General features: G+C 44.4%; 2 protein-coding genes across 4 annotated transcripts in view; one reads left to right on the forward strand and one right to left on the reverse strand.

Moving 5' to 3' along the window:
• Positions 1–632: 632 nt before the first annotated feature.
• On the reverse strand, positions 633–15720 carry Lurap1 (leucine rich adaptor protein 1). The gene is made up of 2 exons (XM_015485049.2): positions 15132–15720; positions 633–5894 (listed from the first exon to the last, which is right to left on the reverse strand). Exons 1-2 carry the CDS (start codon positions 15327–15329, stop codon positions 5373–5375), a joined length of 720 nt encoding a protein of 239 aa, XP_015340535.1. The 5' UTR covers positions 15330–15720; the 3' UTR covers positions 633–5372.
• The window catches only part of Pomgnt1 (protein O-linked mannose N-acetylglucosaminyltransferase 1 (beta 1,2-)), a 13608-nt gene continuing 9822 nt past the window's right edge, over positions 15160–18945 (forward strand). For 2 of the 3 annotated variants that reach the window (XM_015485050.2, XM_048815450.1), the window contains exon 1: positions 18867–18945. This exon is cut by the window's right edge and continues 89 nt beyond it. The gene's annotated coding sequence lies outside the window, so the exon portion shown is untranslated. Of the gene's footprint in view, positions 15297–16245; positions 16359–18866 lie in introns of those variants that run through there. The other variant, XM_048815449.1, reaches the window with a different exon arrangement.

Consider the following 18945-nt stretch of genomic DNA (forward strand, 5'->3'; position numbering starts at 1 on the left):
ATTATGATGCTAGGAATCCCAAGTTTATTTATTTATTCATGGTCCCATAGTCCCACACAATGCAGTCCTAAGCTTGATATTTTATGTAATATAAAAATTGCAAATGATTAAAAGACATTGAATATATAAGAACTATAGGTTCATAATAGTAACTTTTAAAAAAGGAGAGAGTAAAACAAAACAAAATCATTGAATGCCATTAGTAGTTGCTAAAACATCAACTTACAACTTTGAAATTAAGAATGGAAAGAGATTTGAGCATTTCTCTTCCCATTCTGGTATGAACTTTATTTTAGGGTTACCAAATAGTCCTAGAGGTTGTGAAAAGTTTTTCTGTACAGAATTAGAGCTAATAAGTGGAAATGAAATAGTAGTATTAGCAAATCACAGTTATATAATCCCTAGTGAAGTAACCAATTCATAAAATGATTATCAATAGACAATAAACCAACGTGGTGAAAAGTTGACAAGGAACTTTATGATACAGAGATCATACTCTCACCATCTGAAAACAGAAGTAGCTTGGCCTCTGACATGGACAGGGAGATCTGTCAGGCCAGGAATACCTGTGCTATGTGGGATAAGTGAAAAATAAATTCTTACTGTGTTAAGCCACGGAAATATGGGTGCAATTCATTATAGAAGCTAGTTTATTCTTTTTAATATATCATTCATATATTTTAAAACATGTAAGCACATAACTACATATATTTAAAGATACATACATATCCAAACATACACTGACACATTTGTGTATGCCTATATCAGGGAGAGGAACAAGCATAGGGACCAGGGATCAAAGGAAAACAAGAAAAGGAGCTGAGCATAGTGGTGCATTCTTATAATCCCAGCTACCCGGGAGGCTAAAGTAATACGATCCCAAATTTGAAGTCAGCTTGGATGACTCAGTGAGACTCTCATCTCAAATTGAAAAAGATCTGGGATGAAATTCAGTGGTAGAGTGTTTTGCCTAGTATGCATGAGGCCCTGGGTTCAATCTCCAGTACCACAAAAAAGAAAATGAAAAGAAGGGGCCTGGTATCAACAACAATGAGATTCATCATGCTCTGAGGAGCCCAGCTGAACTATTAAGGAAAAAGAGCTAGGGCTGTGACTCAGTGTCGAGTTTGCCTAGCACATGTGAAGTCTGGGATTCAATCCCCAGCACTGCAAAAAAAAAAAAAAAAAAGAAAGAAAAGAAAAAAGAAACTATTGAAGAATAAAAAATAATTTAAAAAGAAGATAATCTACCTTTCTTAGAACCCAGGTTAGTTCATTAGGAGTGTAATTATCTCATGCCTGAAGAAGCAGGAGCACAGTATGGTCCTGGAGAGAAAACAGTGCAGCTGGGCTTGGTGGTGCACACCTGTAATCCCAGTGGCTTGGGAGGCTGAGACAGGAGGATCACAAGTTCTCTTTCTTTTTAGTACCAGGATTGAACCCAGGGGCACTCAACCACTGAGCCACATACCCAGCCCTTTTAATTTTTTATTTTGAGACAGGGTCTCACTCAACAAATTGCTCAAACTTGTAATCCTCCTGCCTCAGCCTCCTAAGTTACTGTGATTGCAGACATGTACCACAGTGCCCAGATAGATATGGTTTTTAAGCCATTAAACTTGTGGTGATTCATTACAGCAACAGGAACCTGCCTCTACTATTGAGCAGCAATACCTATTCTCCTAAGTGTGGAGGTTTGGGTAGGAAGTGATACTGACCCAGCTTTATATTATGGCTCATTTGATATGTATCTGAGTTTAAGCATATTTCTAAGCAACAAGACATTGTTAACTATGTACTGTTTATAGGGTTGCTAAGAACTAAATAGAATAAGTTTTCAATTACCTAATATAAACAGTTAACTTTAGTTTTGTAAGTCACATTCCTTGTGGATTTACACACATTCATCCCTCCATTCCTTGAACAGGCACACAGGTATAACTGAATACCCAGTACATGCCTGGCACCAAAAGCACAAATAGCTTGTGTCCACTGTAACCCCAAGTATTTCTCACCAAAGCTGCCATAATTTCCAGTCAGCCTGGTGCTCTCTAAGCACAGGCCTTCACACCTGTCCACTCGCATGGTTTAATGTTCTCTTGATGGACCCATTCTGGTCAGTGTCACTCCTTACCCTCTCAAGTGCTCTCTGAAGCTTTCATGAGCAGTTTCATTTCTACCTTTACCCTGATCCCTGGCAAACGCCCCCAGAGTACTCAGAGGACAGTATGCTTCTTCTATTCATACTTTAGACACCCTGTTTTCCTTTTTTTGGTACTGGGAATTGAACTCAGAGGTGCTTAACCACTGAACCACATCCCCAGTCCTTTTTAAATTTTGAGACAGGTCTCACTAAGTTGCTGAGGCTCGTCTTGAACTTGCAATCCTCCTGTGTCAGCCTCTGGAGTTGCTGGGATTATAGGCATGCACCACTGTGCCCAGCTCATTCTCATGTTTTCCTACATCTCTCACCATTTTCCTCCCTTCTCCGTTGAGGTTCCATGTAACTCTTTCCTGAAACCCAGAAAAGTCTAGGGTAATAGACCATCTGAGTTTCACCCAGCTAGTCTAGAAACAGGAAGGACAAGTGGAACTCCTTTCTCTGGTAGGGAACTGGAGTCTAAGGTATTAACACAGGATGCCCAGACCTACCTGGACTACCCAGGCAGCCTCACTTGCCTCACCTCTCCAACATTTCAACACTTTCAGGTGCCTATCCAACTTATACATAATACCCTGACCTGTGATATACCCCAATCTCGGCAAGATCAATGTGTTTTTCCTAATTTCACAGCTCCCCACACCAGCCCCACTTGTAACCTACAAGTTTGAAATGCTGAGCTCTGCCCCCACAATGTCTGGTCCTACTTTTCTTTCATGATTGGTCTGGGTTGGCTTTCTTCCTATCTAATGTCCAGGCCCAAGCTTCTATTCTACAGAGCCTATAGTCCTTTCTCTAAAGATGAGGAGCTGATTCTTTAGGGATGACATAATAGGGGTCAAACATTATAATCAGAGGAAATTGCTTTCAGTTCCTTTGGGCTTTGGAGGTTTCACAAAGGGTTATGCTGGGCAAATCTATATACTCCTGGGTCCCCAGCCTATCTGTGTACTGAGAGGGCTGGTCTTCTAGGAAGCTGCACTGTTATTTGAGCTTGGAGGTTCCACCCAGCCTCCCTGGCAACGGTGCATAAAGGCCACAAGAGGGCAGGCAACCTCTTCAGTTGAGAAGTTGGTTGACTACATCAAGTGAGACTCAAAAAGGAATACAATGGGGCTGGGGGGGTATAGCTCAGTGCCCAGCACACAAGCGTCTCTAAGCATACCCCCCCCACCCCCCACCCCCAGAAAAAGTAAAAAGGAATATAATGACGTCCATGAGGAAGGGTGGTTACTTTGGTCACTCAAGGGAACATTATAAAATAGCTGTGGAGAAGGGGCTGGAATAGAGTACTGGAATTCCCAGTCTTTAAGGGGTCAGGAGCCCCAGGTTCATGAGGATCAGTAAAGAGAGGTCTGGTAGGCAGAAGAGAAGAGGCTGAGAGGATACTTTGGACATTTCTTTCACTTTGAGGGAGAGGAGAAGAGAGGGTCTTTAGGGGCTAGCCATGGACTGCTCAGAAGGATGGGAGTGGGGGTTGTTGAACAACATCTGAGGAGTTTTAAGGGAAATAGAGACTTGGCTTCCTTCCCTTCCCCAATAAAAACTGAAAAGTAGAGAAATGGCAGGAGTTATTTCAAGATTTGGTGAAGATTCCTCCAACTCAGGAGGGCACGTTGAATATCCCAAGACCCTCTTTTATTTCCCCCCACCCCCGCCCCTCCAATCAAATTAGATTAGGGCCCACAAAAAACAGGGGCCAACATATGGGGCAGTCACCTGGGATCCAAAGGGTTAATCTCCAAGAATTCATTCATTCTGACATCAGCCATAGTCCTTATCCCCCCTGGCCTCTGGGCCTGTCCCCTCTCTGAGCCCCAGGTTGGCAGCTTCAGTGAATTCCTTCTTTGGTGTAATTAGCTAGGGTCTTGAGATCTAGCCCCAGAGCCAGTCCCCTGCTCCCTCCTTAGGTCCAAGAGTAAAGGGGGCTTGCTCTAAGGGAGAAAGGAGGACTTTCCCTTGCTCCCACCCACTTCCCAAGATGGGGCCCAGAGACCAAAGAGCCTCTGTCTGTTCCTGCCACACCCCCACATTGTGGCCCAGACAAGGGGATTCCTTGTATCCCAACCTCAGGCAGGCATCCTTGTGACCAAATGGTGGAAGGCTGGACCGGGTGGGGGAAGGGCAATTACAGAGTCAGAAGATAACACCTCCCCACCATCCAAGATTCTGGTTTTACCTCAGAGCCCTGAGGGCCTCAAACTTCACTCTCCCCAGCTCCCAACAGTGGGTGAGAAGGCTAGGACTCATCTGCATATAAAAGGCCTGAAGCCTGAAAAGGAAACTGAGAAGGTGTAGAGACACAGAAACTGAACCTCCCCGCAGGCAGAAATGGAGTCAAAATTAGAATGGGGCAGCCCAGGGATTGGGTAAGACAGGGGTCTGTAGCAAAGTGGGCCAAGCTGACTCAGAGCCTTAGGTGGAGGCCCTAACAGTTTCTCTCCCAGAAAGCAAACGGACAAAAGTGTTGCACCAGACAGGGATGTAGATAGAGAGTGTGAGACCCCTTAGGACAAAATGAGAATTCCCTGTTTAAAAGGTAAGAACATTCCAAAAAGCAGCACAAACATCCACCAGTGAGCAACTTTCCTGCCAGAAGGGGTGATGTGTTGCCATTCACATGAAGTAATGGTAAGGCTATGAAGTGATATGGTATCACTTAGCAGAAGAGGCACAGACACCCTTATACTGACCATACAAAGACTGAAACAGACAAAAGTCAGTCCATCCTAGCAGAAAATGACATCATTCAGCAGGTAGGAAGGGGAGGGTCTACCAACTCCCAAGGATTCTGGGAGGGCTAATCTAGGAAGGGTTGGCCCTGAATGTCTCAGTCTTCTTGACCAAGAGGTGGCAAGACTTTTAGACTTTGAATGAAGTAATTACATCCTAATTTCTTCATTAGTGATCTCCTATGGGTCATAAATCCTTATCTGGGGCAGGGGCAGACAGAGGGAGGACAGAAATACCCTCACACCAGGAGACACCCACCTGTAGTTAACCTCTCTATGAAAATAGCTCTAGGGGCCTGGTAATTGAGGGATAAAGGTAGAGACTCCCTAGGACCGGAGTTATGATGAGCCAGGTTTTCATGGTAATTGATTTTCAGAGCATCCTATTCCTACTCCTTGACTGAGGGAGAATAAATTTTGTGGAAGACCAGGGCCAAGGGATGAAAGATCTATAGGAGTACAAAATGTTGGGAAAGTTGTTACAAGAAGGTCACATCATCTTGGCATTGTCCCCAGTACCAGCGGGCCTCAAAGTCCAGTTTGGCACTCTCATCCTCTGGTGGCTCCAATGGTCCACCTTGGAGCCCCTCCCCTGGAGGCTTCCTCAGAGACATTAAGCTCCCTAGCCTGGTGGCTGTGAGATCCACCTCAGTCCTGGCCCTCTCCTCGCCAGGTATAACCTTTGTCCAGTCAATCTCAGGACAGGGAGCCCCTGGGGGACCCTGTTCATCAAGCTCTCTGGGGGCCACAGTGTCCAAGAAGCTGCCAATAGAGACACTGTCCAGCCGGTCAGTAGAGCTGGTGTCTGGAAGGCTGTCCCAGCTGCCCCGCCTTGAGCGGCCTGGGCTCCCGCCTGTCAGGCTGTATTGGCTGCTGGTGAGGCTACTGCAATGACTGGTCAGTGTACCCCGTTCCTCCAACAGCCAACGCACTGCCTCAATGCCCTCGTTCAAGGTCACCAGCTGCTGCAGGATCTTCACATCAATAGCTCGCAGGTAAGCCTGGGAGAGTAGAAGAAGGAATTAGTCACAAGTCTGAGCGATGGGCTTCCACAGTTATTTCCAGAGACCCCTACTTAGTGACTAACCAAATGTGTTTTGCTTTCAAGAAGCTTGGAAACATAGAATGTGGAGAATGGGCTTTAGAAGAAAATGGTCAACTATTTAAAATTTCAGCTCAGGGTGGAGATGGAGGTCAGTGGTAGAGTGCTACCTAGCATATATAAGGCCATGGGTTTGATCCCCAGAAACCCCCTCCCCAACCCCCCCACAAATTTCCAGCTCTACTATTTTGATTGGGGGGGTGTTACCAGGACTGAACTCAGGGGTACTTGACCACTAAGCCACATCCCCAGCCCTATTTTGTATTTTATTTAGAGACAGGGTATCAGCGAGTTGCTTAGTACCTTGCTTTTACTGAAGCTGGCTTTGAACTCGAGCCTCCTGCCTCAGCCTCCCAAGCCATTGGGATTACAGATGTGCTCCACTGCACCCAGCTCCAGCTTTACTATTGATGAGCTAGCTAGCTGTGTGATTGAGACTCTTCTCTGAGTCTCATTTTCCTTGACTGCAAATAGGGCTAAATCACTCATCTCACAGGGTGGCTATAAAGATTTTGAAATGCTATTACACACTGAGAGCATGGTACCTAGCACAGAATAAGGTCTTAGTAATGTTAAATACTAAAATCCAATCAAATTCTAGTTTGGTGGGCTAGAACTTCATATTTAGGGCATTTAGTCTATTGAACTGGTTCAGATTCACCAGTAAGACTTAGAAACGGCCAAAGAATAGCTTGATAGATTGTTAACTGGGAAGTGGACAAAAAGCAGGTGGGAGCTGAAAAATAAAGAGCGAGTTAACCCATTTCCCTAGTCCCTTCAGAGTACTAGTAACAAGACTATGGGCTTAGGCTATGGGAACAAAGGGTTGGCCAGAGCTAAGAAGGATCAGCATCCCACTGGCTGGGATTCATGGTTTCCCTTTACCTAACACCAGTCTCCCTGACTGTACTGGAAATAATTCTGATTTTCTGGGTAATCTCCAGGGTCCCTCTCAGCTCAGATGCACTAAAATACCTTTCCCAAGCACAAGTCTGAACCTGTCCCTCCCTTGCTCAAGAGGGATTTACTGATTTTGCATTGTTCTTAGAGAATGAAATCTAAACACTTCAGTGGCTGACATTCAAAAGCCTATAGTAATATGGTTCTTGCCCATCTCTCTAGTTTCACCTCTGGCATACTTCTCTATGGACCCAAGGTCCTGCCACAACATGACTTTTTAGTTTTATTTAGTTTCATTTTTTTAAATAGTTATTTTTTAGTTAAAGGTAGACACAATATCTTTATTTTATATTTATGTGGTGCTGAGGATCGAACCCAGTACCTCACGCATGCTAGGCCAGCGTTTTACCTATGAGCCACATTCCCAGCCCTTAGTTTCACTTTTAGTCAAATCAATAGATGCTTACATGGAAGCAAACAGTTATACAAGATTTATTTTTGGTACTGGGGATTAAATCCAGGAGCACTTACCACTTACATTCCCAGCCCCCCTCCCCTTTTTTTGACAGGGTCTCTAAGTTGCTTAGGGCCTCCCTAAATTCCTGAGACTGGCCTGGAATTTGTAATTCTTCTGCCTCAGCCTAGCCTCCAAATCACATGCTTCTATTGCAACTTCTTGATTTTTAAATTTTGAACATTTTTCTATTGACTTCCCACACTATAAGAAGTTAAGGATTTAATTTTAACCCACTCCCCACTCCTCTGCTATGTAGACATACTTCCTACCTCCTCATTTTCCCAAAAGGCAATACAATTACCTTATTAGGATTTTGAAATGCTATTTATAGCCAAGCTATGTACTTTACAATAGTTACTTTTTATTTCTTACAACCTTATGCTTTGTTTAGACTTATTGCCTAGTTTGCTATGTAGTTACCAGTAGATCATTCCCAGATTCTTCCCAATTATCTGAATTTCCCTTTCAAGGCTTTCAAACACATCACATGAGATGATCTATCTATTCTATCTTCTAGAGGCATCTCACCCCACCTTATACTCAGTACTGGGGCTTGAACCTAGAAGTGCTTTAACCACTGAACTATCACCCTTTTCGTTTTTTATTTTGAGACACCCAGGCTAGTGTGGAATTTGTGATCCTCCTGCATCAGCCTCCCGAGTAACTGAGTAGTATCTCTTTAGAAGGCTTCTGATCTGCTTCAATATGTCTCTGCTTCACTATCATCTTAGGGATTTCCTTTGCCTTTCCTAAGGTGGATCCTTTATTTCTTAGATGCCACCCAAATCTTCTTTCTTTTTTTTTAAATATTTGTTTTAGTTGTAGTTGTACACAATATCTTTATTTTATTTTTATGTGGTGCTGAGGATCAAACCTAGCACCCTGCATGTGCTAGGCGAGCGTTCTACTGCTGAGACACAACCCTAGTCCCTCTTTCTTGATTTACTACTTAATTCAGGTGAGTGGTGCTCTCCCTCTGGATGCATCTAGAGGTTGAAACTTTACATGTTTTAAAATGTTATTATTCTAGCCTTACAGCAGTAAGTTTGACTGGGTATAAAATTCTAGGTTGAAATTAATTTTTCCTTGAGATTTAAGACATTGTTCCATTGTCTTCTAATTTTCTGTGTTACATTTTAAAGGTCTCATTGCCACTGCTTAAGAGAAGTTTTTAGCGCTGGGGTTGTAGCTCAGTGGTAGAGTGGTTGCCTCACATGTGTGAGGCACTGGGTTCTATCCTCAGCACCACATAAAAATAAAAAATAAATAAAACAAAGGCATTGTGCCCATGTACAACTTAAAAAAATGTTGAGAGAGAGAGAGAAGTTTATAGTCCCAATAAGGTGAGAAGGGCATAAATAACTGAGATATGAGATAATACAGACTATTAAAGACATAAGATAATGGAGGTTATCTTTAATTCTTTCCTAATGTGGACAAACATATTAACAGTGAAATAATAGTTCTAATTCAAGTCCAAACTAAATGCATTAAACAAAAGTCCTCACCCTAGAGGCTGGGGATGTAGTTCGGTAGTACAGTCCAAACTAAATGCATTAAACAAAAGTCCTCACACTAGAGGCTGGGGATGTAGTTCAGGCATTATACAGAATGCCTGAGGCCCTTCATTCAATCCCAGCACCTAAATGAATATAAAATATAAATTTAAAGTCCTCATACCAAAACTACTTCTCATGCTGTGTTTTCTCTTTCAATTCTTTCTGCCTTCCTCCCTTTCCTCCTTCCCATTCTACTCTTCTATTTCCAACCTCTGCTAGATAAAGGAATAATTAACCTGGTTACACAGTGAGAGAAGGGGAAGGGATCTTAGAAATTCTTTTTTTTTTTTTTTTTTGGTACTAAGGATTGAACCCAGGGGCATTTAACCTCTGAGCCACATCCCCAGCCCCTTTTTGTATTTTATTAGAGACAGGGTCTCACTGAGTTGCTTAGTGCCTTGCTAAGTTGCTGAGGCAATTATAATTGCTTATTATTGAACTCATGCCTCAGTTTCCCAAGCAGCTGGGATTATAGGTATGTACCTCAGCACCATCTTAGAATATCATTCTTAAACAGATACTTAAGCAATCCTCTTGGTTTCAGCACCTCTTGTGCTCTCAGTTCCAGAAATACCTGGTGCATCTAACTCCTAAGACTTTGAGTTTTTCTTTTTGTTTTGATTTGTTTTGGTACTGGGGATTAAACCCTTGAGCACTTTACCACTGAGCACTGAGCTATATCACCAGACCATTTAAGTTTTTGAGACAGAATCTTGCTAAGTTGTCCAGGCTGGCCTCCAATTTGTGACCCTCTTACCTCTGCCTCCCCAAGTGAGTCGCTGGGATTATACTTGTGCACCACTGCACCAATTCTTTGAGAATTTCTTAGTGCAAATACATTGCTCTTTAGCTTGCCCTACTGCTAGCTTAGAATTCAGCTTTTTTTTTTTTTTTTTTTTTGGTGGTGGTGGTGGTGGGGTACCAGGGATTGAACTCAGGGGCACTCGACCACTAACCACATCCTCAGCCCTATTTTGTATTTTATTTAGAGACAGGGTCTTACCGAGTTGCTTTGCGCCTCGCTGTTGCTGAGGCTGGCTTTGAACTAGTGATTCTCTTGCCTTAGCCTCCTGAGCCACTGGGATTACAGGCATGTGCCGCCAAGCCCCGCCTAGAATTCAGCTTTTTTGAGGTCTGAGTTAGTTACTACTTTTCTTCTTATCACCTTCTCCCTTTATTCTCATTGTCATTATGGCCTCAGGCCTTTTTTATTTATTTATTTTTTTAAAGTTTTTAGTTGTCAATGGATTTTATTTTATTTATATGTGATGCTGAGAATCAAACCCAGTGCCTCACACATGCCAGGCAAATGCTCTACCACTGAGCACCTGCCTCATGCCTTTTAAAATAATCTTTCTTGGGCTGGGGATGTGGCTCAAGCGGTAGTGTGCTCGCCTGGCATGCACGGGGCGCTGGGTTTGATCCTCAGCACCACATAAAATAAAATAAAGATGTTGTGTCCACCGAAAACTGAAAAATAAATATTAAAAAATTCTCTCTTTCTCTCTCTTAAAAAAAAATAATAATCTTTCTATTGGCTCTTTAATAGAATTTCAGAAAGCAGTGAAGGTAAGTGAATGGGTTGAGTCTGCCCTCCTAAACTAAATTCCCACAGCCTTTGCTCAGTCTTCAGGGACTATCTCAAATGCCTTCTTCCTTGGGAAGTTTTCCTTGCCCTTTCTCAAGATAAAATTAATCTGTCACAGGACAAATATTTATTGAATGTTTCTTACAGGCGTGGCACTGGGTTAGACAAAGGAGAAAAGCCACTATTTCTTGACCTCAGAGGGTTCAGTCTTGTGGGTTAGATAAGACAATAAAGCAAGTCCTTAAAATTCAGTGTGACAAGCTGGGCATGATGGTACATGCCTGTAATCCCAGGGACTCAGGAGGCTGAGGCAGGAGGATCAGAAGTTTGAGACCAGCCTCAGCAATTTAGTGAGATCCTGTCTCAAAATTTAAAAAATTAAAATAAAAAGAGCTAGCAATGTAGCTCAAAGGTAGAGTGGATTTAATCCCCAGTACCCTGCCCCTCTACCCCCAAATTAAGTGAAAATACTAGAGGAAACAACTGTGGCACAGAGGACTGTAAGTACCTAGGTTAATACCATAACCCAATTCAGGGAGGCCAGAAATGCTTCCTAGATAATGGATGTCAGATGAGACTTGAAGGTTAGGGATGAGGTAGGACTTAGCCAGACAAAGAGGAGGAGAGAAGCATTCCAACTTCAGGATATATCCCCTCCAATTCCAAGTGGCAGTAATCCAACTATGTTACTTCATGATCCAGACTCCCAGGAGGCCCCCCAGGGTTCCAACAGCACTTCTCATCCTGTACTAGAGTTGTCCCCTCCTTCCCTAACCCAGATTGTGAGCTCTTTGAGAACAAGTCCTGCTCAATTGTTTCTGGCGCTCTCCCTAGTGTTGGGTAGGTCACACTCAGTTCTGTGATTCTCTTTCCTTTACTATCTGGCCCGTCTGGTGGTCCCCAGAATTCAGGGGACTAGGTTGTACTGTGTTGCTGTGAAATGAATCAGAGGACCAGATTCTATAATCCTGTGACAGTGGGATTCCCTGACATCACTCCCCAAAATAGAAAAAAGCAAGGCTTTCTCGCCAGAAAAAGAAACAGTTATTTCCTACCATCTCTTTGGAAACAGAGCAGGGAATAACAGCTCAGGAGAGATGCAGTCTTAGAGGCAACCCTAACCCATTCTCTCCCTGGGGGAATTCAAGTCTCCCAACTCCTCCCCATATGCATATCAGACTTTCTGCCCAGGCCCAGGGTTCCAGGTAGGCTCCCTCATTGCTCAGTACCAATTTTAGCTCCTAGGTGGTAAATTGAGATTCTCAGACTATTGTTACTAGAAAGGCTCTTGCAAATCATTTAGTTTCACAATTCTCCCTTACTTCCCCCTCCAAGAGACAGAAATACTAAGGCCCAGAGAGAGAGAGAGAGGGCCTGGCTCAAGATCACAAAATGATTCAGAAGCAGAATCTAGACTTGAACCCATGTCTTCCCCTTCCTTGCCTGAAGCTTTTCCACAAACTGCTCTGTGGAGGTGGGTTGTCATAACAACAGTTATTTGGGTGGGAGAAGTGAGGAGGAGAGTTTGCCATTGTTTCCCATACCCACAAATTCCAGACTCTAGCTCTTCACTCAGCCTCTGCCTAGTGGAGCTAAGCAAGAGTGGGGAAGCCAATAGGCAGGGCTGACCTTGGCCTCAAGGGCAGGACTGGCCCCTCCCAAAAAGGAAAGCAGGGAGAGGGTCAATTGAAGGACAGTTTTTAAAGGGCTTGGACTTGTCCTGCCTCCAGTGAGGCCAAGGGAAATCCCCTGCTCTTCCCCTTGTCCTTCCTGGTTATAACCAGTGGGCAGGGCAGAATGCCTTAAGAGATTAATGACCTCCTGGCCTGAGGGAAGAAAAGAATGGGCTAGGGGGTCCCTTATTCTAGCCCCCAAAAGGTTCTCTCCCCTTCCCAACCATGGGCAGTCTTAAGCCCCATGCCAGATGAGTCAAGAATGCAGAGAGACAAATTCAGAAATTAAATGTACCACCTTGAAGTTCATAATCTGGTAGTCCCCAGCAAGTCGGAAAACAGAACCAGAGAAATTAGGTGTGGTTCCAGATGCCCTGTGTGAGTTCAGGCAAGCCCTTAAATATCTCCAAGTATGGGAAAACATCACTTTCCTCATTTCAATAACACAAGACAGGCTTAAAATGTCTGGTACAAGGCAGGTCTCAATGGTAAAGATATAAAATTTGGTCAGGTGATCTGGGTTCAAATCCTGACTTTGCTTTTTATTTTTTGCATGACTTTGGGCAATTACTTAACCTCTCTTGCCTCCTCTATAAAATATCACTTATCTAACAAGGTTGCTGTGAAGATTTGAGAGAATATCATGTAAACCGGATGAAGTGGCACAGGTCTGTAATTGTAGCTACTCAGGATGCTAAGGGTCACAAGTTCCAAGCCAGCCTGGGAATCTTAGCAAGACCCTGACTCAAAATTAAAAAATAAAAAGGGGGCTGGGGATATAGTTCAGTTGGTAGAGTGCTTGTCTTATATGCAAGTTCAATCCCCAGCACCACAAAAATAATAATAACAAAAAATAAATAAACAAAAACGGTTGCGGGGGCTGAGGTTGTGGGTCAGTGGTACAGTGCTTGCCTAGCATGTGTAAGGCACTGTGTTCAATTCTCAGCACCACATTAAAAAATAAATAGAGGCTGGGGATGTGGCTCAAGCGGTAACACGCTCGCCTGGCATGTGCGGGGTGCTGGGTTCGATCCTCAGCACCAAATAAAAATAAAATAAATATGTTGTGTCCACCAAAAAGTGAAAAATAAATATTAAAAAATTCTCTCTCTCTCTAAAAATAAATAAATAAATAAAGGGCTGGGTTGTGGCTCAGAGGCAGAGCATTTGCCTTGCATGTGTGAGGCACTAGGTTCAATCCTCAGCACCACATAAAACACAAAATACTGAGTAAATTCAAAATATAGGTATTGTGTCCATCTACAGCTAAAAAATTTTTAAAATTTTAAAAACAAATAAAGGTATTGTGTCCATCTATAAATATATAGGTTGGGGATGTAGCTCAGTAGTAGAGTACTTGCCTTGCACATGTAAAGCCCTGGGTTTAATCCCTGTATGGCAAAAATAAATAAATAAATAAGAGTGGTGTCATAGTGGTGTCATAGCAATTTGGGAGGCCAAGGCAGGATGATTCCAAGTTTGAGACCCACTTCAGCAATTTAGCAAGGCCCTAAGCAACTTAGACAGACCCTGTCACAAAATAAAAAGGGCAGGAGGATGTAGCTCAGTGGTAAAGAGCCCCTGTGTTCAATCCCCAGGTACCAAAAAATAAAAATAAAGAGAGATCATCATGGAAGGTGTTCAGCAGGATGCTTAGTACCTAGCATATGTACTTGGTAAAAGTTTTCAAAGCAGGGCAAACTAGGTAGGCTCTTTCTGGACCTTGAGCTAAAGTTTGTACAACGAGGCAAAGCTGGGCATTCCTTGAGGTGGTTACAGTCAAGTCCAGCTCTGGAGAATCAGGCACTCACCTCCAACCTTCAAGGACAAGTGCGCACTAGGCATTCAAGTCCTGCCCCCAGGGAACTCCTGACTGCTCCACCCACCAGAATCTCCTAGCTTGTTTTCTCCCAGCAGGTCAGAGTCCTGGCTGGTCTGAGAGCTCTGGGAAGACCTCCTCCCTCTGCTCCCTCCCAGAGCAGTTTGGCAGAGCTGGCACACAGTGGGGCTCCAGGAAGACTTATTAGCTGACAGGCTCACTCTGGGCTCCTGGTTCTGGGCCAGGATTCAGCTGGCAATTCTTCAGTTCCTCAGAACTGGCTGCAAAGTGGTAGCAGGTGTAAATCACGCCTCCTTCACCAGAACCAGATCCTTGGGGAGCATGCTGGGGCCCCAGCTGCCCTCTTGGCTCTGAATCTAGACCTGCAACTCCAGGAGACAGGGGAGGACTGGTGTTTCCTCTTCCTCCCAAGAAGGTATAGATGAGATCCAAATATCCAGTATCCTAGCGATTGCAGGGGAGGCAACTGAGTCCAAGTGAAGCACTTTCTCTGCTTTGGCCCTAGAAATTTCAAGTATTTTAAGTGCAGCTGGAGAGATGTTAAGGAAAGGGAGATGTTTTCAGTGCCCCTAGTCCAGGCAGTCTGAAGAGGGCAGGGGAGATATACTCTTACCCAAATTTCTTCTGTGCTGAATATTTTCACAAACACTCCAGGCCTCAAAGGAGCCAAACCCTTTCCCAGTTTGTAAGAGGAGAAAATACCTGGTTGCCTCAAATGGGGGCTGGGAGAATAGGTGGCCCCTATGGGGAGAGGACCGAATTTGAAGTGCTAGGTTCTGAGTAGTTTCCAGCCCTTTCCTTTCCTCTCCTAAATTATTTGGTAGGAAAAACTACCCACAGTCCTCAGGACTCATCAAACACTCCACTCATCCTTGGGGGACAATTAATGGACGTCACTCTGCCTCCACCCCAGTGTTTACGGACTGACCTAGGAGGGATCCTGAGGAGTTAAGTGGCGAATTTTTAACTCCTTCCTTTCCAGTCTAACTCTGGGGACGAGAGTAGGTTCCTCTCGACCCTAGGGACTCTGTCCTCCTGGCCTGTGGTGTCCCCACTCACCAGCTCCATCCTTAGCGCCATGATCTTGTCCCCCAGGCCGGGGCTTCTGCTGGTCGCCCCCGGGAGCAACAGCGCGCCAGAGGTTCCGGGCTCCCACTCGCCTCGCAGCCCGCGGAGCAGCCCTTCAGGGGTCTTCCTGCCCACCTTGCCCTCCACGTCTCGCAGGTCAGGTGTCTGGAACTCCACGGTCCCCTCCATACGCTCCCAAGCCTGAACCGGGCTGGGAAGCCAGACGCCAGGGTCCGCTCCCGGGGGTCCTCTTTTTCCGCCGGCTATTACCGAGCGGAACCGGTGGGTCCCCGCCCGCGCGGCGCAGGGGCGGGAGGAGGGCGCCGTAACACTCAGAAAAGCCGCGCGGAGCCGGGGGTAGATATATATTCGAGTGCTGCGCACGCAACCTCTGGCCCTAGATCGCTGGGGCTGGGCGATCCTGGATTTGGTCCTTGAGGAGCGCTAAGAGCTCAGCTCTACTCCTCACCTTACACTGAGTCCAGCTAGGCCCACAGTAGGTGCCCAACAAGTGTTTGCAGAATGAAGACTAAACAACCTCAAATAGATATAGGAGTTTAAAGGATCGTGGTAACAGCTGTAGAGATCTGGAAAGCTTACTGAAGTAAATGAGCTGGGTCTAAAAAGGGGTTAGAATTTAGCTAACCACTCACACACACACTCCTCTCATTGGCTAGAATTCAGACCAGTGGAGAGCAACCTGTATTAAAGATGAAGGGTTTCACCCTGCACCGGCTTACCAACAAGATGCTGCCTAAGCTTCACTCTGAGTATGAATCATCTACTTGTTAAGATGCAGGTCTGCTGGGTCCTGTGGCACTGGCCTGTAGTCCCAGCTATTCTGAGGTTGAGATAGTAGGATTGGTCACTTGAGCACAGGAGTTCTACTTCTGACAACACATAAAATAGTTAATCAATTAGATAAATATTAAGCAGATTGATTCTATGAATTTGGGACTGGGCCTGAGATTCTGCATTTTTAACAAGCTCCCAGGTGATGGCCATCCTCTTGGTCTGAGTGCCACACTCCTGAATAACAAGGTGTTTGGACTTTATATTACAGGCAGTGAGGAGCCATGAAAAACTTTGTTTTGTTTTGTTTCAGCTTTTAATCCAAGTCATTCCAGCCCATGGTTATAGAAGGATTTACAATGAAAAGACAACTACCACCAGCTGAAATGGCCCATGCCTGTAATCTCAGCAATTCCAGAGACTGACGTAGGAGGATCTCCAATTTGAGGACAGCTACAGCAATTTTAGGAAGACCTTCAGCGACTTAGTGAGAGGTCCTGACTCAAAATAAATAAATAAATAAATAGCTTTGCCCTGCCTGCCCCTTCCCATCTCTTTTCCCATTTCTCAGAGGCAACCGCTTTCTTTTTTCTTTTTTTCCTGGTGCTTACACCACCCATAATTCTAAGTATCAGACTTATACCACTACTTAATTTTAAACACGGTCTACTGACTTCCTATTAAGATAAATATGAATGCTAGGAGTGGTGGTGCAGCCCTATAATCATAGCTATTCCAGAGGCTGAGGCAGGAGAATCACAAGTTCAAGAGCAGCCTTAGCACTTTAGCAAGACCATCTTCCTAGTCTCAGTAACTTAGTGAGACCTTGTCTCAAAATGAAAAGGGTAGAGATGTGGCTCAGTGGTAAGCACCCCAGGGCTCAATCCCCAGTACCAGAGGAAAAAAAGAAATAAATTTGAGTATGTGGATTTAATTCTACTTTCCTTCTGACACTGGCACTATTTTTTTCATCATTTCTAGTTTATCTAATGGATATCTTTGTAATTTTAAATAACATATTTTTCCTTAGTATTTTTTTTTATCTATGAAAGGTTTTAAGCAAAAGATAGAATATTTGCCTTTTTGAAAAATTTCTCTGGATTTTGCAAGAAGAAAAGATTGGAGTGGTAAAAATCTGGAGTCAAGAACTAGTTGGAAGACAAGAAACTAACCACCTGGACCAGGGTCTGGTTGTGAAGCTGGAGAAGAATTGAACCAGAATAGAGAACTCTTTAGGAGATAAGACTGACCAGACTAAGTGACTGATTACATTTATTTATTTAGTACTGGGGCACCCAGAGCCTGCCACAAAATGGGCAAGTGATCTAATATAGAGCTACATCCCCAGACCACACACCCACACACCCACCTTTTGATAGGATCTCACTAAATTGCACAAACCAGCCTTGAACTTGCCATCCTCCTGCCTGAATAGCTGGGATTACAAGTGTGCACCACCACACCCAGTTTAAGGACATTTAAAAATTATTAATAAAATGTGTTGGGTTTTCTTATATTTTAATACATACTTATTAGGAAAAATCACCTATTGCCTCAACTCCTAAAACAAGCACTGTTAATATTTTGGAGGTACCATACCAATATGCAGGAGGCAGATGGAACAGGGAGAACTAAAAAAAATATATCTGGTGTTCTGGTTTCTGTCTGCTTTCAATTCATTCTCCATAAAACAGTAAAGGTTCTCTTAAAAGATAAATCAGATTCTCTGACTCTCTTGCCTAAAATGGTTCCATGGTTTCTCAATCACTTCAAACAAGTATCAACAGCACCTAGAATCTTGTTAGAAATGCAAAACTATGCCGGTCTGGTAGGGCAACCTGCACTCTCCTAGCACATGTGAGGCACTGGATTCGATCCTCAGCACCACATAAATAAATAAACAAATAAAGTAAAAATTAAAAAAAAAATCTCAACCTATCCCAGGGTGAACCTAAAACTATAGGGATGAGAGAGAAACTAATTTTCTGTGTTTTTTTTTTTTTTTTAGAGAGAACTTTTAATATTTATTTTTTAGTTATCGGCAGACACAACATCTTTGTTTGTATGTGGTGCTGAGGATCGAACCCCGGGCCGCACGCATGCCAGGCGAGCGCGCTACCGCTTGAGCCACATCCCCAGCCCCAATTTTCTGTGTTTTAACAAACCCTCTAAGTGATTCTTTTTTTTTTTCTTTTAGTTGTTGATGGATCTTTATTTTATTTATTTGTTATATGTGGTGCTGAGACTCAAACCCAGTGCCTCACACATGCTAGGCAAGTGTGCTACCACTGAGCCACAACCCCAGGCCCCCTCTAAGTGACTCTGATGCAAGCTGAAGTTTGAGAACCACTGTGTTAAACTAAGTATTTTATGTATATTATCTCTAAGTTCACAACTCTATATTACTATAGCCAGTATGTGCAGTAGTTAAGAACAGAATCCAGAGCTAGACCGCCTGGGTTTCAATTCCAGCTCTCCTAATTTTGTGAAACTGGGCTTCATTTTCTTAACCTAAGATGGGAGAAGTAATAGTGCCCACCTCATGAGTTGTGGAATTGAATGAGTTAATATAAGTAAAGTGCTCAGAACAGTAGTAGAACCTGGGTTTTAATCCCTCTTTGCTCCAAAGGCTGTGCATGCCCTAGGCCTGGGTAATAGCCTTGCCCAGAAAGGGCTCAGGCGGATGAGCAGCGTGCGATCCCGCCTAACCCTGGAGTGCAGAGTTATCTGGTCTAAGGTGCAGGGACTCGCACAGGAATCAGGTGCCCTCGGCAAGGCCGGGTGCGGGCTGCTCTGGGCCAGCAGCCCACTGGCTCGCGGGATTGCGGAGCTGCGAACGAGGGTCTGAGCATCAGCCCTCCTCGCAGGTTGCAGACGCCCGGCTGCGGCCACCGCCCTAAGCACCGCCCGCCGCCCTCTCACCCCGCGGCGGCGTCGGAGGCGGCGGCGGAAGCGGGGGGGCGGGCCGGCCGGGCCGGGGCGGGGCCGGGCCGCGAGCGGCATGGAGGAGGCG

Source organism: Marmota marmota, unplaced genomic scaffold (assembly GCF_001458135.2).
Source record: "Marmota marmota marmota unplaced genomic scaffold, marMar, whole genome shotgun sequence".
In the NCBI taxonomy this organism is placed as follows: Eukaryota; Metazoa; Chordata; class Mammalia; order Rodentia; family Sciuridae; genus Marmota; species Marmota marmota.

What these genes read in the sequence shown, in the direction of transcription:
- Lurap1 (XM_015485049.2), bottom strand. Translation starts at nt 15,329, where the DNA reads ATGGAGGGGACCGTGGAGTTCCAGACACCTGACCTGCGAGACGTGGAG. An exon ending in TGGCGCTAAGGATGGAGCTG is followed by an intron (nt 5,895 to 15,131) that starts GTGAGTGGGGAC and finishes CTACTCTCCCAG; the next exon opens with GCTTACCTGCGAGCTATTGA.